Below are 25,546 nucleotides of genomic sequence, written 5' to 3'. Positions count from 1 at the left end.
TTTAAAAATAGAATGACATATATGTACCTATATGCAAGCTATGACTATTTATGCACACACTGCTGAAATCCATTTAGCTCATAATTCAGCTGCCTAACAAGGAAGGACAGATGTCTTAATCTCTAATGATGTTTACATATGCCTAATTCATGCACCATAATATTGGTGGGGTGTTTTATCACGCTCTGTGGACGGATGTGCATTAAATGACTACTTAGGAAGGCACACTGAGGTGTGACTGCCTGGGTGACCCTATAAGTGAGTACTCCGTGTCTCCTGGGGAGGGGGAGATGGAATGCCAGGGTAAACATTTGTTGCTGTTATTCCATCACATGCTGTTTTTTTTTTTTCTGTAATATGCCTTCTGCCTTCAAACAAAACTCCCCCCTCCTCCCGTCAGCCTGCATTTCATTGCCTGGCTTCCCACAGTCTCCCTTGGGTTTGAGCCTGTGTGAATGCATTTCTTTGGGTCTGACTCAGATCATATTACACAGAGCAGCGAGGTGAGCACGTCAGACCTGCTGAGTTGGGCTGGGCAGGGCAGGTGGGTGTCAGCTCTTCTACACAGCAGCCAGGGCTGCCTTCCCTCCCCAAGCTGGGAGAGAGTTCCTGTTTGTAGGAGGCACGTTATTCCTGGATAGGGTCACAGCAGGAGTCCACACCCCAGCCTTGTTCATGATCTGCCATAAGTCCTGCCTCCTGTCTGTACACAGGTGATCACCTCTACAAGCAGCTACAATAGGACAAGGAGGTGCTCTGGGAGCGAAACTGGATTTTTGTTGCACTCCACCTGGTTTCTTGCTCCTAAAATGGCTGTCAGACCTCACTTCCAGGTAAGGCTGAATGTGGGTCACCCATGAGCAGTGAGTGTTCATGTTGTTTTCGTTCTACGCATGAATGCTGGAGTTTGTGCTTTGTTACTTTCTTTTAAAAGTGATCTTTTATGTTTAAACAACAGGTAGGGGGAGGACTGGTGAAATGGTCAATTAGCAATTCAAATGTTGACTTTTTTTTTACACTTGTGGAAATAAAACACTTTCGTTTTTTGTTTTTTTTTGAAAGATATTCTTTATTTTTCTGTTGCTTTAATTTCCCGTGAGCGTATCCACTGACTGAAATTCTTAAATACTAGGCAAAACTACATTAACTCTATCGTGATTTACTAGCAATAGCTTGTGATACAGGGATTTGCTTAACTTTTTATCGCGAATAGGTTTTTAACTGCATTGTTTACTAATGTGAATTGACTACATTATCCAAATGTTGTGTTTTTAAATTGGAAGTTCACTTTGAATTCACGACCCTTCTCCCTTTAGTAAACAACCCTCTGAGACCAGGAGCTTCCTGCTTTTTCTCATCCATTTCATTACAACTGCACTGGTTTACAAAAATCTTTGCCACTTCATGCCAACCAATATCTTGGGTTGCCATAGTACATGATCTCAGTCCCCAGTAACTGTATGACTTTATTTGCATCCAGCCATGGATATATGTCCAAGCACAGCTTTATTAATGAAATAACATGAAGGAGGCTAATGGCCTGCCAAATGGTATAATTTATTCCATTTCATGTAGGAAATAACTTTTGAACAGTACTCCATAAACACTGGATTTTAAAATGAAGTCCAACTTTTAACTGTGCAGCACATTTAGAAAAATACAATTATATTGGTTGTTTATTGACTTTTTTTCCTTTTAAAATTTTAAAGGTACATAAATAGTACATATTACAATATAAACAAATATGTACACTTTTCAGTCGAAAGACTGGATGTTGCTATTTTGCTTTTAATTAGGGGGAATTTAACAACAATGGTAAAGAGAAAGCACAGAGAACATTTGAGAAGTTGTACTGAGATTTAACAGAGCTGTAGACTGAAAACTTCACGTAATGTACATTGTATCTGCCTTGAAACTTTTTCTCTTTTTACTCCCTAACTTTTAACTGGTTAATATAAGTACACACCTCCAGGGTTTTGTTGCACAGTGATCAAACAAAATCATACAAACCAAGTGTGCCATGAACTCCCCTGTTTTTTCTCTTAAAGGATCACTATAGTGTCATCCTTGGGACCCCCACCCTCAGGGTCCCCTTCCCTTGGCACTGAAGGGGTTAAAACCCCTTCAGCCACTTGCCTTTATCCAGCGCCGGGCTCCCTCGGCGCTGGTGACCTCTCCTCCCACTCCGACGTCAGCTCCCGAGTGGAGCAGAATGTGCATGCGCCGCAAGAGCTGCGCGGATTCAAACAGTCCATATGGTCTGAATGCTTTCTTATGGACGTTCTGGATGCGATTTTCGCATCCAGCCTCGCAGAAGCGTCTCTAGCGGTTGTCAAGAAAACGGCCACTAGAGGTTGGCTTAGCCCTGCAATGTAAACATAGCAGTTTCTCTGAAACTGCTATGTTTACATCTGAAGGGTTAAAACCTGAGGGACCTGGCACTTTAAGAGACAGTCACAGTGCCTGGTGATGGCAAATACTTTTTCTGCTTCTTGGGTGCATAGTAGTCAATTTTTTTTTTTTTTTACATTTTACCAGCCAATGTAATTGCAGATGCATAGCTAAAGTTATCTCAATATTTTTTTTTTTTTTAATTTTTATTTTAAATTTGTATTTTATTAGAGTTATGCACATGATATACATCTGTGTCATTTATATATGAGGAATAAACAGTTGAAGATTATTTTAAGGCTCGGTATGGTTCAACAAAACAAAACAAAAATAAAAGACAAAGAAAGGAGAAAGGCCATGTGTAGAGACATTAGTGGTACTTGTGTTCATCTATAGGCCATGTATATTGATATGTCGCATCAGCGAGCGGTAACTGCCCACAGGTCTCAAAGTTATATAAAGAATACAATAAAATATTTAAAACATGACAATATTGAGGGAAACAGCACACCGACCGTTCCTTGATAACATTTATGGCATTCCGGAGCTCTCCCTGGTATTAGGCAGGTGTCGCTTGGTCGGACCGCTCTGTTGTTTCGCTCTCCCTACGGCCCTTTTCTCTTGTGATGTATCCTCCCGGTTTGTTTCTTCTGGCATGTTGGCGGCTGGTCGGCCCAGCTTGTTAACCCCTTAAGGACCAAACTTCTGGAATAAAAGGGAATCATGACATTAGGGCGAATGTTTGCTGGGGTGCCCTCCCAAAGGATAGCCTAATATCCTGTATGGCAGGCCTCTCCGTCTGGAACTGCCTTTTATGCTTGCGCCCCATATCTTCTGTGGTATGTGAGTGGTACCGGGATCTCCCTCTCCGGCAGGGGGGGGTAGGGGGGGGAAGTCTCTGGTGGGGTCTACTGTGGACGATGAGTCACCCTGTACCTTAGCAGAGGGAATGGCCACTTCCCGTCTGCCTGCGTGTGGTAGGCAGTGACTCGTGCTGCTGTTGCTTCTTTAGGCAAGCTCCGGGTGACTTCCCAGCTATACGTGGTTGGACCGGTTGTAAAATAGCTCGGTCCGAGCGGTGTTTACCCCAATTTCGTCGCGGTTTAGTCGGAGCTCCGGTGAGTTGCGTCCGCTCTGCTCCGCTGTTAGGCTCCGCCATCTCAATATTTTTTGACTTCTTAAACCTTTGTCATTGGCATCGTGTAAAAGGGGTATTATCCCTTCCCAGGAGATATTATGTGTATTTATCTTCTGTTCTACATGTGGGAAATCTGTGTTTGTCAGAGCTTAAATTTGAATGTTTAAATGCAGATATATCTACATCACTGTACTTGGCTCTATCCTGGTACTGAAAGCTACCATCTTGGCTCCCTCTGTCATCCTTACAAATGCCTTTTTCTGCTGTTGAGCATACTTGGTGGAAGATGGGGAAACCACAAGTGGGTTTTGATGTCCCTTTCTAAATCTTTAATAAAGTTAGCAGAAAACAGAACATTGTATATATAAATTGGGGCCAAACCTGCTACAGGGTTAGGTCTGGAGTTTCTTAAATCTTAGAGCAGCATGTGATTTACATGTCCTCGATGGCTCAGATAGATGGGTGATTACTCCTGTATAGTTTAAGGCTGATATCCTTAAAGCTGCTGTGTCTCCACCCAGGGTCTTTCGCATAACTTGCAAAGACCACTTGACTGTGACATTGCTTATAGGGGTGCTGTGGCCATGGGGGAGGCATGGGGAAGTTAGGTTATACTTGTCTGAACCTGTACAGCATTAAAGGACCACTATAGGGCCAGGAAAACATACTAATTTTCCTGGCACTATAGTGCCCTGAGGGTGCCCCCACCCTCAGGGACCCCCTCCCACCGGGCTGGATGGAGAGGAAGGGGTTAAACTTACCTCTTTCAACAGCGCTGGGCGGGGAGCTCTCTGCCTCATCTCTGGCTGAATGCGCATGCGCGGCAATAGCCGCGCGCGCATTCAGCTAGTCTCATAGGAAAGCATTCACAATGCTTTCCTATGGACGCTGGCGTCTTCTCACTGTGATTTTCACAGTGAGAAGCACGCACGCGCCTCTAGTGGCTGTTAATGAGACAGCCACTAGAGGCTGGATTAACCCTAATGTAAACATAGCAGTTTTTCTGAAACTGCTATGTTTATAGAAAAAAGGGGTTAACCCTAGCTGGACCAGGCACCCAGACCACTTCATTAAGCTGAAGTGGTCTGGGTGCCTATAGTGGTCCTTTAAGCTCAATTAAGTTGTCTGGGTGCCAGGTCCCCCAGGTTTTAACTTTGCAGCTGTAAACATAGCAGTTTCAGAGCAACTACTATGTTTACACTAGGGTTAATCCAGCCTCTAGTGGCTGTCTCACTGACAGCCACTAGAGGCGCTTCTCACTGTGAAAATCACAGTGAGAAGACGCTGGACGTCCATAGGAAAGCATTGAGAAATGCTTTCCTATGGACTGTTTGAATGTGTACGGCTTTCAGCACTGACGTCGGGAGGAGGAGGAGAGATCCCCAGCGCCGAGGTAGCCCCGAGTTGGAGAAAGGTAAGTGTTTAACCCCTTCAGCCCCCTTGAGCCCAGCGGGAGTGGGACCCTGAGGGTGATGGACACACCTAAAGACCCTATAGTGCCAGGAAAACAAGTTTATTTTCCTGGCACTATAGTGGCCCTTTAAGGTCTATGGAGGATCACACAAGACTGGAATCCTTCATAGAAAGAGCATCTCCCTTCCCACCCCCCCGCACCCCTTGCCCCTATCTTCTCTGTAGCCATCACTGGTGATGGCTGGGGGAAATGACAAGCTTGATAAAAGGTAGTTCTGTCTCTTGTCAAGCTGAGGAAAATACTGAGACAAAGTAGTCCCTAGTTGTTGTCAGTATATCTTTTGACTGGGTTGGAATTATCGTGAAATGTGAGAATTTCAAAGGTTTTATCTTTATGATTTTATTTTTTATGGGTGACAGAGCTGATTTGATTTAGCCCCTTTTCTGTTACTATTTCAATAGTTCTGGTGCTTTGAGTTTTTCTTTAACTGGAGGGAAGCTGAATTAATGGCAACTTTTATGCAGATAGCAGCTATTGCCCAGGAGTGCAACTCCCACCAACCATGGGCAGACCAAATAATTTAAACCCTGACACTAGATTGGGACTAGGAATCTGATTTTGCACACTGCTAGTTACTCTGTGTATGTTTTTTATTTTTATTTTATTACACGTTGTGTCCTCCTTCACCTAGCAGTGTGGGATTAAATAAACATGCAGGTCGTGTTTTATACAGAATTCGTGAATTCATGCATGCAAAAGTGGCTAGTGTTTTAATAAATATCAGAAATTTGCATCTGAACATAGACATCTACAAGTAATGATTTAAAATGGAAACTTTAATTTCTCTGAAATTTATACTGCTAAATATTAAACATCACCTATAACTTGTGTCAAGCTCTTTTCTTTTAAAAGTATATTTGGTATAATACAGTTTGGTTTAGAATAAATAAAAACAAGAAGCCTGTGTTTTTATTGTTTCTTGGTGCACTGTACAATGGAATAGACCCATCCAATAAACCCAAGAGTAGTTCATCACTTAGCATCAGTGGAACTGCTCATTAAACTGACAGCAGCCATACCACAGCTGCTATCTTTGTGAACAATGCTACGTTAAGCTTTGTGCAGACCACAAGTCTCCGCGCTCTCTTTAGGGGAGAGAGAGCTCAGCCCAAGCTGTGTATGAGGCATGTTGACACTACATACACAATGTAGATACAATTAAAGGAACACTATAGGGCCAGGAACATAAACCTGTATTCCTGACCCTATTGTGTTAAACTACCATCTAGCCCGCCTCCCTCGCCTCCCTAAATATCGTAAAATCTTGCTTCTATTGAAGTCTGCAGCTGCTGCCTCTGTCTGCTGACGTCATCAGAAGTGGTGGCCTGAGCCAATCACAATGCTTCCACATAGGATTGGCTAAGCCGGTTAAAGAGGCAGATCGGGGCAGAGCCAGCGCAAGTCAAACACAGCCCTGGCCAATTAGCATCTCCTCAGAGATTAATAGAATCACTGCATCTCTATGAGGGAAGTTCAGTGTCTGCATGCAGAGGGTGGAGACGCTGAAAGGCAGTACTGCAAATTGTGCAGCACTGCCCCAGGAAGCACCTCTAGTAGCCATCTGAGGAGTGGCCAGTGAAGTTATCACCAGGCTGTAATGTAAAGACTGCAAAACGCCTGAAGGGAATGAATCTACTTACCAGAACAGATAGAATAAGCTGTAGTTGTTTTGGTGACTATAGTGTCTTTTTAGTATAGCCAGTATATAAACAGCTGAAAAGGGAGTGGAGTTACATCATTCCAATAAAAGCTATATATCTTGATTCTGGTAGTGTTTTTAGCAGAAACGCAATGCGAACTGCGTCATTGCACTGTTACCACTTGAGAATGCTGAAGTGGTTATGGTGCTTAGAGTCACCTTTTTAAGTAACATTAAAGGAACACCATATAAAAAAAAAAACTGGTTGCTATACCACCAAAGTAAATATGCAGGTTTTCTTTGGAGATGTAGAAAAGTTTGGCTTACAATAGCTGCAGATCTAGTATCTGCAGCAACTTCAAGCCTTCCACTTATCCCCCAGTGAAGTATTTCTGTGGCTGCCCAATCAGACTTCAATGGAGTTTTACAAGTCTCTTAAAAGCAGGATCTCTGGACAAGTGCCTTTTTGACTCCCCTGCCAAGTAACAGGACTGGCTGTCTGACTGCAGTGCAGGTGTAACAAGGTTTACTTTGCTGGGGGGGAAGGGAGGAGCCCATACTCTTTACACATAAAGCACTTCAGTAAGCTAGGCACCGCTCTCTGCCATCACTACTACTCCGTGAGATCAGGAAGCTCTCATCACTAAACTAAGTCAGCAGTGCATGGCTTAGTTTGTTTGCTGGCAGTGATCATATACTATTATTATTTATTATTATTTTTTTGCAGCATCAGTAATGAACAACCTAAGAATTTACTCATAGGTTCCAGGAAGTTATTTTTTTAATGATTTCCTAGCCCTGTATATTTGTCCAAGGTGATAAGTTTTTAATTGTCTTTAAAACTATCGTAAATGCATCCAACTGTTTAATCTCTCTGTGCAGCTGCTTTCTTTAAAAAAAAAAAACCACAGGGCTCTGGGATGTTTTACTGACAAGGCATGCATACTAGGAATTTTAAAAAAGGAGTTGCATGTTACATTATCCAAAGTCATTCTTTGCTTAATTTTTATTTGTTTTTCTTCCCAAGACCTTTAGGGGTCAATCTCGATAAGCTTGTATAATTTAAAGAGGAAGTATCATTAATGCTAAGACCTTTCTAAAATTAGATATTTTTCCATGTTCTGAGATGCCTTGCGCACATCATAATGTAACTTTTGTTGGTTTTTTTTTCGTTGAGAGCAATTTTGAAATATACTTGGCAATTGTCCCGTGGTTCAATAATGGCTGTTGGCATTTTTTCACAAAGTCTCTCATAAACATGAACATTGTGAGAACCACAACATGCTTCTGATTTCAGCAGAGTTGCTTGTCTGGTATCTTCTTATTCAATATACAGAATAAAATATAGGCAAACTGACGTTAAAGTTGGTGTGCACGTTTAGGTTATGGGGAAAGAAACTTCCTATCCATTGCTTTTTGTACATCCTACATAGGGCTTCTTTTTCAAAACAGGATGGTAGACAATTGACGAAAAACATTTTCCAAATTGTATGTGTGAAAAAACAAAGAAAACCCTTCAACTTTCCAGCTATTTTAGCTGTTTTGACCTAATTTGCAATTCTTTGGTAAAGTTGTGTTTTGCTTAACTTGCCTAATAGAGATGCATTGATCCAATGCATCTCTATGCGGAGATGCTGATTGGCGCAGCGTGGTGTGATGTTTTGCCGTGCATGCGCGGCAGCCACTGTATGCTTTCTATAGTAAAGCATTGGATTGATGATCTCAGCTATAGAGGTACAGCGTGGGTAGGGGCGAAACCAGCGCCGCGTGGGAAATAGGTGAGTAAACTACATTTTTCTCAGGGGGCCAGCACCTACTTTCTAAACAAAACAAAAAAACCAATCAAAATGTCTTGTGTTTCCCGTAATAAAGCATTTGTTAGTTCCTTGCTGACTGTGTCCCACTTAACATGTGAACGCTTCTATGTCATGATTTTAGAGCCGGAAGATCGATTTTTTTTTTTTTTTTTTTTTTTATTTATTTTTTTTCTCCAAGAGAGTTCCTTGTAATTAAATATGACTAACAGTGGGCAGAAAGTGCTATGTTTATGTAGCTCTTTCCCACAAAATTGTTACTTAAAGGACCGCTATAGTGCCAGGAAAACAAACTAGTTTTCCTGGCACTATAGGGTCTTTAGGTCCCCCCCCCCCCAACCTCAAAGTCCCAGTCCCGCGGGGCTGAAGGGGTTAAACACTTGCCTTTTTCCAGCTCAGGGCTCCCTCGGCGCTGGGGAACTCTCCCTCTGTCAACCTCAGCGCCGAATGTGCATGCGCGGCAAGAGCCATGCACACATTCAAACAGTCCATAGGAAAGCATTTCTCAATGCTTTCCTATGGATCTCCAGCGTCTTCTCACTGTAATTTTCACAGTGGGAAGCGCCTCTAGTGGCTGTCAGTGAGACAGCCACTAGAGGCTGGATTTTCAGAGGTTCTGAAACTATGTTAAAACCTGGGGAACCTGGCACCCAGACAACTTCATTGAGCCGAAGTGTTTTGGGTGCCTATAGTGGTCCTTTAACTGTATTTTACTATAGTGAAGGTTTCACATTGATGCAGCGCTCCCATCAGGACAATGTGATACTGGGAAAACATTATGATTATTTTACATGTTGAAATTATAATGGAACTTCAGATGCTTTTTTTAAATGCTCGTTCAAATCCAAATAATGCCATGTTGCTAGTGTTCTCTTCACTGTAATTGTAAAAGTATTGTTAACACTAAATGTACCAAGCTGATAAATCTCAGCCAATGAGCTCTGCAGGACTTGGCTCACGAAAATTGATTTAAAAAAAAATGAATAGAACCTCCTGCTTAGATGCTTCATGCACTCTGGTGTTGGTAGAAAAGGTGGGAGAGGACTCCAGGGAAGAAGTCAAACCCCATTACAGCAGGCATATTTTTAACTTTAACCCAAAGTGTTGCTGGCAAGAGACTATGGTCACTCAGTAGTAGTCCAACCCTTGAAGTGCAGAGCCTAAATTCAATGGCACCATTGACACCATTGCAAATAACCACTCTGAATGAAAGTGGGAATATATTGTCCCTTAATAGTCATGTGGAGTGGTCATCTCTGTATATCTATTGTATCTGAAATTGTTTGTTTATGCTTGTAAATTTATAGCTAGAAAAGGTCTATGTACTTCCACACCGTGCGGTCAAATAACACCCTATACAGTGTTTGTGGTTTTTATTGCGTTTTTTTTTTTTCTTCAGTTTGTTTTCATATATAACCTTTTTTTTTTTTTTTTTTTTTGGAGTAACGTCTATCTTCTAATAAGCCATCACCACTTGTAGCTATGGTACCATGCTTGTGTTCTCTAAAAAGGACTAGGATACAATAAGATGACGCACTGATCGAACAATACTTCAAAAATATTGTGTCTACCTGCATATAGAGTTTCAAATATTAAGCATTGCTTTCCAGATTATGTGCAATTTAACACCAATTAAATATCATCATTTTTCCTCTGCATTGTGAACTGTTAAATGTTACCTTGGGAGAAGATGGTTTTGATGTATAAAACAGCCTGTTAAAATGTATACAGCACACTACGCTTGAGTTAAATTAATTCAGAATTCCTGGAACACATCTCAGTGGTAGGCTAATCTACTCAAGACAGAAATGTGTACTTGTGGTGGCCAGATAATTATAACACTGTGACACACAGCTATTGCATATAGTTTTAAAGCTCTACACCAAGCATGTCAAACTCAAAGGCTAAGACGGGCCAAATAAACAAGGTTTACGTTTTGTGGGCTGCAAAAAAAACTTCAGTTTCCATAGAAACGTAGGTTTATTTAGAAAAGTACAGTATAAATAATAATAAAAAGTTGCCTAACTGACACTGGACGTCCTCACGCTCGTAGGGCAATAAAATAAACAAAAGACCGAATTTATTTTAAGAAATGTGTTTTCATATAAACGTTTCAGTCCAACTACCTTGACATATTAAGAAATGGATTGGTAATGGGACCTAAATGGTGAATGTATTCTGTTGCACAGCTGTAAAAAAACAAATGACGTTATGTTGTTTATTTTGAAGTTCTATGAGTGTTCTTCACACTTGATATCAGCCAATCCAATGCTTTCCCATAGGAAAGCATTGGGAGGCTATTGTGCATGTGTGGCAAAAAGCTGCACAGCCAATCAGCATCTCCATGGGGAGCATTCAGCTCCTCCATGCAGACCCAATCTGACACGTTGCCCCCAAATCCAACACACTGCCCCTCCACTCATCCACTTCACCCCTTCACCCAATCTAATACACTGCCCCCCACCACTCTAATTGAATAGACTTGCCCCCACTTCCACCACTCTACTTTAATTCACTGCCCCCACCACTCTAATACACTGGTTCCCTCAAACAAATACACTGCCCACCCCTTCCCAATTTAATACAATGCCCCCCCCCCCGACTTCCCCAAATCAATACACTGCACCCTCCCTCCCATTTAATATACTGCCACCACTGCCCAATTTAATACACTGGCTCGCTCCCCCCCCCCCCCCTCTTCCAGGTTAATACACTGCCCATTTCCTCTTTAACTAAAGGACTACTATAGTGCCCTGAGGGTGCCCCCACCCTCAGGGTCCCACTCCTGCTGCACTGAAGTGGGAGGAAGGGGGTTAATCCCTTACCTTTCTCCCTCGGCGCTGGGACTCTCCTCCCTTTTCTGAGGTCATTGGCTGAATGTGCATGCGTGGCAAGAGCCGCGCGCGCATTCAGCCAGTCCATAGGAAAGCATTCTCACTGCTTTCCTATGGACGCTGGCATCTTCTCACTGTGAAAATCACAGCGAGAAGCACCTCTAGCGGCTGTCAATGAGACAGCCACTAGAGGCTGGATTAACCCTATTGCAAACATAGCATTTTCTCTGAAACTGCTATGTTTACAGCAGGCAGGGTTAATTCTAGAGGGACCCCTCCCCACCACCACCACTCTGCACCCCCCCCCCCCCAAATGCATACACTGGCCCCCTCCCTCAAATTAATACACTGCCCCCTCTTCTCCTACCTTAAAACGTCCTGTCCGTCCTTCAGTTCCAGCTCCAGCCCTGCTGAAGCAGGCCAGATGCTCCTCTGGCACTGCAAGCAGGAGTTAAGCGGGAATGGCTGCTCTTTTCTGCTCAGCAGCCACACAGCCACTGTGCCCTCTTGTAGCCAGGAGAGCAAGAATCAGGAAATATTTTTTCTTTCTTGCTGCTCGCAGCCACAGATGAAAGCGGCCCCAGGGCAGCCGGGCCACAAATATGTTCACTGTGGGCCGCATGTTTGATGACATGCTTGATCTACACAGAAAGCCACATTCATAAATTATTGTGATGGTTAATTTAACTGACACATCATGTTTTAATGCTACACAAATATTTGCACAAAAGTAAAAATACATATAAATAGTTATGAATTTTATATATTATTTAAAGGGACACTATATGCACCAGAACCACTACAGCTTAATGTAACAACAGCCTAACACAACCTCTAGTGACTGTCCTGCTACTAGAATGATTTCCTGGGTTCGGTCCTGCAAAGATTGCAGGACAAAATGTTCTGTCTCCATGCTTTGTATGGATACCCTGAACTCTCCCCCATAGAGATGCATTGAGTAAGTGCATCTCTATGAGGAGGTGCTGATTGGTGCAGTACAGCAATTTGCCATGCATGTGCACTATGGGGTAGCATTGAATTGGTTGAATTGTATTTGAATTGAGCAAAGGTAGGGAGGCTGCATGAAGACTGGAGCTGTGGGATTAAAGGTGAGGAAAACACCCATTTTATTAGTTCTAGTGAGTGCAAAAATCTGGTTCTTATAACACTTTAGTGTTAGAAATGTATGTTTGTATTTCTAAGACTATTGTTCCTTTAACATTTCTTATATAGTGCTTTACAAAGTTCTAATATATCATAGGTATACTTACAGAGCGACGAGGAATATGTAATAAGACATGCTGGAATAAATAGGGAAACTATACAGTGAACCAATATCGTTGGGGGGGGGGGAAATAAATTTAATATAAATTAGATGTGAACACTTGAAAAGTTGGTGACTTTCACAGATTAAGAAGTATGTCTTTAAAATAAAATGATTAAATGCGTGTTTTATTATGCTTGTTTTGGATTTGCTGGTCCAGCTTCGGTGCACCGGGTTTTAAGAGGATTTGAGTGCGGTTCCTTTTTTTTTTTTATCAATAAAATGAGGCCAAAGGAAGTGAGTGGCAAATGTCTTATGGGAAAATAGTCTATGTTGCAACTGTGAAGACAGGAGAAAGACACTTTGTACAGATAAGACAGTTTTTTGGTTTTTTTTCATTCATTCATTGAGGGAGGACTACACACAAGTGTTTTATTCATTACTGTATTTATAAAGCGCCAACATATTCCACAGTGATATACAATGTACAATATACACAGACAAATACAAATGGTAAAGAGCGCCCTACCCATAAGCGGAGATCAAGCCATTGAAGCTCTTTTGTACAACGTGCTAAGGTTGTCCATGAGTTAACAATCTAAGTGATGTCATGGGGTTTTGAGACCAGAAGTAGCAGGGGACTTTGGAAATGATGGCTACAGACCTGAAAAAGGAAAAAAAATACCAGGAAATAAAAATAAAAAATAAAAAATCCTATAGTGACAATTCTTTTTCAAATTTTCATGTATTTTTTCTTGGGCAGCTTCACTTTGTGTCAGTGTATGAAAAAGCACAGAAAACCAGTGGTTTTTAATCCACACTTGCAGGATCCTCTGACAGTAATTCACAACATGGTAATAGTGAGGTAGACCACCTGAAATAAAAAAGGAAAGCTAATAGTTCTCTTAATACATGTAAGTATAACCCATATAAGAAAATATACTTACACATAGTCTGCTCTTTTTATTGTATCAGGCGTGTGTGGTATAATCCCCACCTAGGATTCTTTGGATGGTTTTCCTCCGATGTTTCAAGTAATAAATCAATGTGCCAGGTATAAACCAAAGAACTGAAATGAAAGTGATAAAAAGTATTTGGATAACATCAAATATTTAGGTAACCCCAATTCCAATATGACTGGAGGACAGATCGCCTTACCTTCCTAGGTAAAAAAATCATAGCAATGACCACCCAGCTCTTTAAAGCAAACTATGTAACGCTACAAAACCAAGTGAAAACGCTTCTTCAAGGATGGCATAAAATTTTTTTATCTCATGGTCAGGCCGAGTATGCGCAGTGAAAATGGTGATCCTCCCTAAGTACCAGTATCTATTCAGGAATCTCCCCATAAAGGTTCAGTCCCCCTACTTTAGGGAAAACCAAAAACTACTGAACCAATTCATATGGGCGCACAAAAGACCCACGATGTATAAAAGTCACACCAGGGCAAGCATGAACCTCCCTAACATTCAGCAATACTATAAAGCAGCCAACATTAACCCTATTGTAACAGTACAAACACAAGATAGACACCCACAGTGGGTAGCACTGGAATCTGGCACTTAACCGGAACATCACTTTTTGTTCATCATTTGGACCCCCCCCCCTTAGACTTAAAAACATATCGATGTTACCTACAACAGCCCTAACAAAACATATCTGGGAAGCAAACAGGGCGATCCTATGCAGGACAAAAGCGCACTCCCCTGCCATGACAATTGGCACCTTACAAATGTTAATCCCCAACTTTAACTCCCGATTATGGGAAAGACATCACATCAAATGTATCACACAACTAATGCAGGGGAAAACAATCATACCCTTCCCCCAATTACAAAAAGATTATAACCTCTCGAGCATAGCTGAGTTTTCATACTTTCAAGTACGGTCATGGTTGCTCAAACACTATGTACCAACAATGAAAATTGTGAGTGAGCTGCGGCTGACTGCCTTTGAACGGGTTATGACGACACAATTGCCAGCGAAAAAAACGATCTCACTGCTATATACAAACCTAAATAAGGAAGAGAACATTAAAATGTTACCATTCATCCAATCCTGGGAACGTGAGCTAAACCTCAACATCCCGGACAAAACATGGGAAAAGATTCACCACCCACAAAAAATTAACACTCTGTTCATCCCACATAGAACTCTCAAAAAAGTTGCTGTACCTGGTGCCAAAACGACTACACAAGATACACCCAATGGTATCTGATCAATGCTGGAGATGTCTCAACAATTTAAGAGACATGATCCACACCTGGTGGGGATGCCCTAAACTAACACATTACTGGCAAAAAGTGGCCGACCTGGTGACCTTGGTCACAGAAATTACTCTGCCCCATAACCCAGAAACATTCTTACTACATAACTATCCTGCAAAACTCACAAAAGCAAAGGCATACCTAGCCTATCAAATAAAAATAACAGCACTGACGCTGATCAGCAGAAAATGGCGCAACACAGAACCCCCAACAATACAAGAATGTATTAACCTAGTAACTCAAAATAAACTCTCTGAATGCGCAGCAAGACAGGCAGCGAACCAACAATCCAAAGTATGGAGAATAGCCTGGGAAAAGTGGAACGAGATGATGTCCACTGATGAACCTACCACTAAAGATCCAAGCCTAACCAAAGTGCCGACAGCCGCGCTCTCATAAATAAAACTTGTAAGGACCGCTTCCAACGCAGAAGTATGTAATGCTCAAACAAACCCCGGCCATTACCAAACCCCAGATATGGCCAAAACAACACAGGAATGGAACAAGTCGACCATTCCAAACCAACTGGGCACCCATAGGTTAAACACCCCAGAGGCAAGACACGACGCCAAACTCGCAAACTAACACACACAACAGACACATTAAAAGCCGCAATATCCAAGGTACAGTAGGATCCAACCCCTTCTTAAGAAAATGCAACCCAGCGGACCACCCACCCCATCCAGGTTTACCTCCCCAAGGTTAAGTTAAAAACTCGCAACATGTAATGAAAAATAACTGTGAAACGGATTGTGACTTTAGTACAAAATTTTTTATGATTGATAATTTATGACTGATGATCTTAAAAGGTTGCAACTCACTAAACCTTACTCAATGTAAAAGTCATGCATGTATGTGAACAAAAATTGCTTAATAAAAAAAAAAAATCATATTTAGGTAACCAAATAAAACTTTATTTAAACAAGAAAAAAAAAAATCAAACTACACCACCTGCGGACTGTGTGTGAATGAATCTCCATCTTGCTAATTGCTGGTGGAGAGTGAACATTTTGTGTCCTGCATATTTACTATAATAAAGTGATAACTAAGTGAAACTATTTGATAGTAAATAATCATAAATGCTCTATAAAGGCAGCTGTGGTTCTGCCGGTTGGAAAATCCTGATAAAAATGGGTATGGAAATATGATGGCGACTCCTACAAAAGTAGTTGATTATATTTATAAAATGCTAATATGTTTTTCATTGTCTTCTTCTCCAGGGACTTGGCATGGAAGAGATGGTATGGGAACAGTACACTGTGACTTTACAAAGGGTGAGAATACAAAAATATTGTTTATACGTCCTGTACGATTTGTTGGTTTTCACTTTGTCAGGTTAACGATGATGGGCATTTTTGAACATGAAAGGCTGGTTCAAAGGTAAGTGTAACCAACCCCTGGTATTTTGTATACTCCGTTCGTTCGCACACTCCCAAAATGCTAGAGGCTTAGTGAGTATAGCTCGTTCGTACTCTCCCGAAATCCAAAGCAGGTTGTGAGAACAAATCAATCTTTTTGTCATTTGTGTACCCAAATACTAGTCGAGACTTGATGAAGGGCACAACAAGAAATGTTTTATTCTGGCCGGATGGCCCACTTATATACACAGACCCCCAGCATGGGGTCTCAAGCAAAGACATGGTAAAACACTCCCACAACACGCCCAGGAGTCTCTGTGAGATAATTTAGTGTATTTATCTCCCAGGCACTAGAGTTACAAAGTAAAAAAACTATAAAATATTAAAAAGTACACATAATATATATCTAAACTCCCACAAGCATTATATCTCCGGATAGCCTGGATCTGAGCGCCCAACATATCCAAATGACGCTCAGATCCCACGAACACAGCCGAATCGCCACTGGGGTAAAGTTCTGATCGAGCGCACACGTGGCGTCTGCCCAAATTAGTACCAGAGAAATAGTGGTAGCGGTTGGTCACTTTTGGGAGTTCAGAAACGAATACAATTTTGAACGGTTCCGCTGGATTATAGGTAGCGATTGTTCGCCTAGTCTTTGCAAACAATCCTACCGAACAGCCCTCTCCTGTCTTGTCAGGAAAAGAAGCAGGCGTTCGTATAAAATCACCACTGTTTGCAAAGCCGAGTATCCGACTTATAGTTCCAGACACTTGACGAACCAAGTCCCGCTGGCTGCGTTCGTGTGACACCATGGCCGACGTTTTCTCCAGCACGTGTTGTTCGGTTATACAAACAGCAGCCACACAGGGAGAGCACTTAAGTCTGTAGTTTCTTTTAAGTTCAATGAGCCAGGGGGTGGTTGGTTTTTGGTAGATTTGTGTACCGAACACAGGGGAATTACCTGGGATAATATAATACAGCATTTTGTCAGAGTAAGCTTGCCCAGAACAGCTTACATGTTAGTCTGACCTAATGCATGCCTCTGAAGTGGTCTCGATTTGAGGGCTGGGGCCAAAAATTAATATTGAACATTGGGAGGTATCCTGTTAACGAAAGCTTTTGAGAGATATACATAGTCAAACATGTTTCACATTTATAATAAATGAAAAGGCTTATAAACCATTCTATTAGGATTATTGGAATTTTTTGTAGTTTGCATGCCTATAAAAACATAATTTTCAGTGAGCCGTTTCCATGTTTATAGCATACTTGTAAGTATCTGTCATATTCAGTAATGAGAAATAAAAGCAGATGCAAATGTAGTAATAACCGGTTTATACATCATTCCATTTCTGACTTTCAGAGACCATGATGGTAAGGTATGTCTTTTTGCTGATGATACTAAAATTTGTATCAAGGTTGATGTTCCAGGAGGGATAAGCCAAATGGCAAATGATTTAGAAAAATGGTCAGAGCTGTGGCACCTGACATTTAATGTGGATTAGTGCAAGACAATGCACCTTGGACGTAAAAACCGTAGAGTAGAGTAGAGTAGTCCCTCCTAACCTCAACATCTACAGAAATTGATTGTAGGAGTCATTATTTCAGATGACTTAAAGGTAGGCAGACAATGTAATAGAGCATCAGGAAATGCGAGCGGAAGGCTTGGTTGTATAGGGAGAGGTATTAGCAGTAGAAAGAGGGAAGTGCTCATGCCATTGTACAGAACACTGGTGAGACCTCACTTGGAGTATTGTACGCAGTACTGGAGACCGTATCTTCAGAAGGATATTGATAATTTTATAGCGAGTTCAGAGAAGGACTACTAAACTGGTTCATGGATTGCAGGATAAAACTTACAAGGAAAGATTAAAGGAACTTAACATGTATAGCTTGGAGGAAAGACAAGACGGGGGGGATATGATAGAAACATTTTAAATACATAAAGGGAATCAACACAGTAAAGGAGGAGTCTGTATTTAAAAGAAGAAAAACTACAACAACAAGAGGACAGTTTTAAATTAGAGGGGCAAAGGTTTAAAAATATCAGGAAGTATTACTTTACTGAGATGGTAGTGGATGCATGGAATAGCCTTCCAGCAGAAGTGGTAGAGGTTAACACAGTGAGGGGGTTTATGCATAAGGCTATCCTAGACTTAAGATAAGGCCAGGGACTAATTAAAAGTATGTCGAAATGTTGGGCAGACTAGATGGGCCCAATGGTTCTTATCTCCCCTCACATTGTATGTTGTTTTTTTCTTGAGTAAAACTCTTCTTGGAATTTGCAGACATTCAACACATATTTGGCTCTAATAATGCCAACCGCCAAAAGAAAACAAACATTAGTATGGACTAAACCACATTTATGCCCTGCAGTAAAAAAAATAAATCAGATTCCTAGGCACTCATGGGAAACTGTATACAGGATCTGTTTAGATTTTCTGATTGTGGCAGGCCCTCCATATGTCTATTAACCAGCTGTGTAAGAGGTGCAAGTGCTGATAAAACATCTAGTTGTTTACATTGAAGCCCTATCTCTGTACAGTACATGTTTCACAATCAGCTGCCGGAAAGGTGGTCTGTTTATAAAGCTATGATTTAATGTTGATACAACTTTTACTTTAATATCATATAATGGACTGTCGATAGTTTAAAAAAAAATCAAAGTATAGGTGGTAATAAGTGTTCTTTTGTAACTCACCAGAACTGGCAAAAATAAATATCTTAAACCAGTGTAACTCTAATTCAGCCTTGTTCTATATACTCCACACGCATTTCCCCTTGCCTATCAGTGACTGATTGTATAGCATATTCAACATTTGTGACTAACCTAAGAGCCTATGTTTTTGCCATTATCCCTGCTCTATTCTGGTTTTCTCCACCTCCCAAAACAAGCTATTTATTTTTATAAAATGATCGCATCTTCACTACCAGAATATAGTATAATTTTTTTTTACGCTTTTATGTATTTTGCAGAATGAAATTTAGCACTCAAATAAATAAAATAGAATTGTGAGCTCACACTCTGCTTCCAAACCGTACAGGAAGTTTAAAACGGTTGTATCATTCCTACAGTCACAAGGGAGTGAGAAGGGACTGAAATATACAGTTTCACGGTTAGCAATGCAATAGCAGTCCAGAGATTAATAATGATTGCTAAAGTGCTTTTAAAAATGTCTTTATTTTAGAAATATATATTTGACTGTATTTTCTGTATTTGGGCATTATGTTAAAATGCAAACAATCTTTTTTTTTTTTTTTTAAATCTAAACCATTTTTAGTTATATGTGCTGCCAGCAATGCTTTCAGGGTCATTACAGGTGCCTATTCGCAAAGGTATTTGACCATTTTTCTTTATTATTGTCACACCTATTGTATGTGAGAAAAACACATTTGCTTTTTATACTAGCACTTCAGACCCTGTGTGAAATATTGCAAGGACACTGTTTACAGTCTATAAAAGTACCGTATTTAGGAAATGGAAAACTTTAATGGCTGAATAAGTGAAAACATTGGTTTAAATGTACATGGCAATCTATAAACAAGTTTTTTACATACTCTATGTATACCTTGCTTCAAATAAAAGTGTTATGCTAATATTGTTCCAATTAAAAAGTGCATGGTAGTGAAAGTTAACAGCTGCAAATTGTATTACATTAAAACACACACACACACACACATCAATATTATGAACAGTATATGGTTTGTCAAATTTTAAATGTTTTTCATTTTTAAGTGACACTTTGATATTTTTGGATCATACTTTCCTTTTAAACCTCAATGTTTTCTTGTAATGATACATTTTATAGAGGCAGTTAATGACTATGCTAAACCAAAACTTTCAGCAGTAAATATGGCCTAACCTTTCTAGACACACAGCCCTACTCAAAATAAAAGATGCTGACGTATAAATTATACGTTTTTGGTATGGTTTATTTCTTTTTTTTTTTTTTCTTTTTTTTTATCATGAATAATAACTTTAATTTGCTGAACTCTGCATTAACAGACTTCATAAGTAAAAGGTTTTCATTACATGACTTGATCACACCACCATTTAGAAAAAACACTCTTATTTTAACAGTTGGGTGTGTCTGGCATTGAGCACCAGAGAGCTCCTGCAATTGAATGACCTGTCTGTTTATCGGTCTTTGTTACAGGACAGTAATTTAAGCATACCACTTACATGGCTATGAAAGTGCCTGCTCCTCTCTTTTATTGGTTTCATAGTAATCTGGTTTGTTCATTTTAAACTAAACTATCCGTAGCTTGGTAAAGTGATTGCAGACTGTACTCTGTTTTGATACTTCAAGTTTAACTTGTGGTTTGTATTCTCTGAGATAATTATCTAAACTGTTAATGAATTGGCTGCTGGTGAAAAAAAATATTTTGCAAGTACACTAGCCATTAAAATGTTACAATGGTACTAAAACATTTGTTCACGGAGTACTTGTTACACGCATTGTAGACTACCTAATCAAAACGGTTCAATAGAATAATTGATACCTTGGATGTAGAGTTTCTGCTTATCATGCTCCTGATTGTCTGTCCTTAAAGGGACACTACAGTCACCAAAACAAATTAACTTAATAAAGCAGTTTTTGTGTATAGATCACGCCTCTGAAGTCTCACTGCTCAATTCTTTGCCATTTAAATCTCTCTTGTTTTGTCTGTGCAGCCCTAGCAACAACTCCCCTGGCTGTGACCGACACAACCTGCATATTTTTTTTCCATTTTCAATCAGAAGTTAACTTCCTTAAGAAGGTTTTATCTGCTCTGTAAATTGAACTTTAATCATACACAGGAGGCTCCTGCAAGGCCTAGCAAGCTATTAACAGTGCAGGAAATAATATATGCTAAATTAAACAAAATTTGCAATAATGGAAGTGTAAATATTAGATTTTGCTTTACAGGAAGTGTTTAGGAAGGCTGTGTAAGCCACATGCAGGGAGGTGTGGCTAGGGCTGCATAAACAACGTGATTTAACTCCTAACTGGCAGTGAGACTGCAGGGGCATGATCTATACACCAAAACGGCTTCATTAACCCTTTCCAGTCTGCGGATCTACTGGTTACATCCGACAAAAACTGTCCGGTAACGACAGTCCACGGCAAAAATCACCCCTACACTTACCTGGACCTGCGACGATCCCATACGATGGGGGGGTGGGGGGGAGGGAGGACTGCCTGAGACCCCAGCAGTCCCCCTGTAGCAGCTCCGTCCACCGCGGCCCTCCAGGGCCATATGATCACCATAATGACATGGCCGCAATTGCAGTCTATGGAGCTACCAGCAGGGGGGCTGCCAGGCAATCCCCCAGACAGGTGAAAAAGAAAAATAATAATAAAAAGTGTGTGTGTGTGTGTGTGTGTGTGTGTGTGTGTATATAATCGTTTTATAATATATACATAAATAATGCATATATATGATTGCATTATAAGTGTACTTTGAGAAATGTGTGTGTGTGTGTGTGTGTGTGTGTGTGTTATATGTATATGTATTATATGTATGTGTGTATATACACTGAACAAAAATTATAAACTTTTTGTTTTTGCCCCCATTTTTCATGAGCTGAACTCAGAACTTTATGCCCATGAATTGAATGTTCATTTCTCTACCACAAGCTGTTTCCAAAGGCGTTTAAGAGAATTTGGTAGTACATCCAACCAGCTTCACAACCACAGACCACGTGTAACCACACCAGCCCAGGACCTCCACATCCAGCATCTTCACCCCCAAGACCAGCTACCCGGACAGCTGCTGGCGTGCATAACCAAATAATTTCTGCACAAACTGTCAGAAACCGTCTCAGGGAAGCTCATCGGGGGTCTTGACCTGACTGCAGTTTGTCATTGTAAACAACTTGAGTGGGCAAACGCTCACATTCGATTGCGTCTGGCACTTTGGAGAGGTGTTCTCTTCACAGATGAATCCCGGTTTTCACTGTACAGGGTAGATGGCATCTCTTCATCCCAGTGCTCTTTGCAGACGGCCGCGCGGGAGGAACTCCCAGGACCAGGTAATTGCATGGAATGAGGGAGGGGGGGTGTAATCTTTATCATTGACTCACTACTAGTGATCCAATGATAAAGATTTCAACCCTCTATTCAAGTTATTTTCTCTCCTGGACAATAATATTATTTTCCATCCAAAAGTCGCGCGTTTTCAAAATTTGCGGGGGGTCTTGGAACGTATCCCCTGCAAATGTCGGTATTACTGTAGTTAATAGTTAAATATATTTAGAATGTGTGTATAATGTGCGTCGTGTGGGTGAGCGATTTGTTGGAAAAATTATTAAAACATGTGGATCGATGTTTCAGTTTATAACAAAATTATAAACGCTTATAGTAAATTATATGGTATGATGAAAATAATGGTATCTTTAGGAAGATCATTTAATGGCGAGAAGAACTGTATATAATGTGTGTGGGCACAGTAAATGAGTAAGAGGGAAATTACAGCTAAATGCAAACACCACAGAAATGTAAAAAAAGCCTTGGTCCTTAACGGTAAGAAAATTGAAAAACGGTCTGGTCACGGTTTATTTTGAAGCCCTAAATTCTTTCTTTTGTTGGTGTAATAGTTTTTACATTTTAAGTTATCTTTTCCACCTCTATTATTATTATTATTATTATTATTATTATTATTATTATTATTATTGCCATTTATATAGCGCCAACAGATTCCGTAGCGCTTATATCGGCACACTATGCAGGCGTGACGCATTATTGGGCAGGTATATAATTTTTTTTCCAGGGCTGCTTTTAGTTCCAAGTCCAGCTCTGCATGCGCATCAGAGCAAGGAATCTCTTAATTCCTCACTTAACGACCAATACGTTCTACGACAAGGTCGTAGAAACGGAACCCGGTCGATAACCTGAGAAGTACCTGTAGTCAAATCTTAGCTGCCATACATTCTTGAATACACCATTTATAATCGCACACAATATTAAAGGGAACCTATTTGAAAATGATTAATTGTTATTTTGGGACTATAGGTTTCCATATAGTGAAGTGATCACTGTCCACCCCTCTTTGCTCAGTAAAATAAAGATCACTTGCCTCCCTCTCAACATAGTCTTGCGATGCAGCCTCCTGGTCCGCTACCGGCGATGTCCTCTTCTAAGCTGACACTATTTGCGATCTTCTCCAACCATTGCTTCTAGTAGAGAAGCAATGGATTGGAACTAGGTGTGCTTTGATAAAGCTGCACTCTTCCATTCAATGCACAGCATTTGATTCCAGCACAAAGTTTTGCTAGGTTCTGGAGGTGAAAGTGCCTCTTGTGGTTGTCAGGAAGACCGCTAGTAGAGGTGGATTTAACCCTGCAAGTTAAACACTGCAGTTTCTATAAAGCTGTAATGTTTTGTATTGTATTTATTTTTTATTTTATATTCTTTTACATTTTGCAGTGTTAAAATGACAAGATCTTTATTGAGATGAAGTGGTCCTTTTTTTAAATTTTGGTTTTTCTTTCTTCCATTATGCTACATTAAATATTTAACATTGTGATTTCAGATGTGCTATGAATGAGTGCATGCTTGATTTATGTTCTGATGATCTAAAATGTTTTAATTTCTTGCTGCTGTTAGGATCCAAGGAAAGGATTTGGCATTGCGGTTTCTGGAGGAAGAGATAATCCACATTTTAAAAATGGTGACAACTCCATTGTGATTTCAGATGTGCTTCCAGGAGGTCCAGCAGACGGCAGCCTTCTGTAAGCAAAATTCTTGTTACTTACAGAATTCAACAAATGTTTGAATGTTACGGTATCCTCATTATAAAGCCTGGGTAATTATCTGTAGTTACTGTGGTACCTGCTAGCCGGTCAGTATCCTCACTTTTCCAAATCTCCTTTTATACTTTTCCCAACATGCCAGATGCATCTTCCTTCACAGTTAAGGCTTCAAAAATTATTTCAAAAAAGCATCTTGAGCCAATATAATGGCACTATAAGATCTAGGAAAAGTTTTTGCGTTATGTAGGCATTTTTAAGAATGTATTTTTTTTTAATGATGGCATGATAGGATTCACTCAGTGTAGCCTTAAGGACCAAACGTCTGGAATAAAAGGGAATCATGACATGTCACACATCTCGTGTCCTTAACCCCTTAAGGACACATGACATGTGTGACATGTCATGATTCCCTTTTATTCCAGAAGTTTGGTCCTTAAGGGGTTAAGGGGTTAAGGGTCAGTGTATGTCCTCATATCAGGTTCATCCTCAGACACTCTACTATTGCTAGAAATTCCATACTGCCATAGCATCACCCAGTCTTATGAAAATGTTTGTGGTAAATATTTATTACATTGGATAGTAGCATATCCTCTTTAAGTACTGGAGTGTGATCACAGCATGTGATGTGGCTGGTACTAAAGAGGTTTTTAATAGGGTGCTGTAATGTAATGCTAACACAGCTTAGAATGCTTTTTTTACACACACTGTTAGTGCAGTGGTGCGAGAAACGTTTTGTATGATTTCACTTATTTTGCTGATTTTATTTATGAAGATGTAGAAATTCAAATTAGATGGCTTCCTGTGCATCATATAATACGAGTCTGGATACACAAGGTCCCCTCTGGTTTTCATACATCCCCAGTATGTCAGTCATTTAATAGTAGAGGAATGTAGTTCACTGTGCTGCTATATAGTGTCATACACCTCTACATTGAGCCTGTCATATAAAATGTAGATCTGAGTAAATGGATTAATAAATCCATACATGGATTGCATTGCTAGTTGCAAACTTACGGTAATATATTTTGAGCAGCCCAGTGTAAACATCAACTTTTGTGTCCTACAGACTTCACTTTTCTAATGATTGAATGTTATTTTTGTTCTAGAGAAAATGACAGGGTTGTTATGGTTAATGGAACTCTCCTGGAGAATGTGCCACATTCATTTGCAGTTCAGCAGCTAAGGAAATGCGGAAAAATAGCTGTTCTGGTGACTATTATCTTCTTCTTCTTATTATTACCTAGTATTCTGTCTGGTATATTGCTGCAGTTGGTCATTTACTCAGAAGTGGCTACCTTAGCTAGAAATGCAGTAGATTACAATTTATTGAATAATTTTCTTTGTTTAATAATAAAAAAGAACCTCACAAACCAGCAATGAACCGTATCCAGACAGAATACATAATTCTTGTGTATATGCAGCTAATTCTTACAGGGACACTCCGGTCACCATAACAACTTAATCTAAATGTCATGGTCCCTGAAGGCCCCTGGGCGCACTCTTACCTAAAGGGGTTAGACCATTCTCCAGCGCCGATCTCCAGGTCACCCAGGCAGCCTTCGGCTTCTGAATCTCAATTTTGAGAGATCTCTGTGTAAGAACAGTTGAAACCCTTAAGGTAAGAGTGCA

General features: G+C 40.4%; 1 protein-coding gene across 2 annotated transcripts in view; it reads left to right on the top strand.

The window, feature by feature from the left end:
* The first annotated feature begins 403 nt into the window (after window positions 1-403).
* Window positions 404-25,546, top strand: part of LOC134611326 (tight junction protein ZO-2-like) — a 46,545-nt gene continuing 21,402 nt past the window's right edge. Inside the window, exons 1-5 of one of the 2 annotated variants that reach the window (XM_063455062.1) lie at window positions 404-544; window positions 714-833; window positions 16,042-16,095; window positions 23,772-23,896; window positions 25,024-25,126. In XM_063455062.1, the coding sequence (XP_063311132.1) occupies window positions 810-833; window positions 16,042-16,095; window positions 23,772-23,896; window positions 25,024-25,126 (306 nt within the window). In that variant the 5' untranslated portion in view covers window positions 404-544; window positions 714-809. Of the gene's footprint in view, window positions 834-16,041; window positions 16,096-23,771; window positions 23,897-25,023; window positions 25,127-25,546 lie in introns of both variants that reach the window. The other variant, XM_063455063.1, reaches the window with a different exon arrangement.

Source organism: Pelobates fuscus, chromosome 5, assembly GCF_036172605.1.
Source record: "Pelobates fuscus isolate aPelFus1 chromosome 5, aPelFus1.pri, whole genome shotgun sequence".
Lineage (NCBI taxonomy): Eukaryota > Metazoa > Chordata > Amphibia > Anura > Pelobatidae > Pelobates > Pelobates fuscus.
This window is presented reverse-complemented; position numbering and strand designations above follow the sequence as displayed.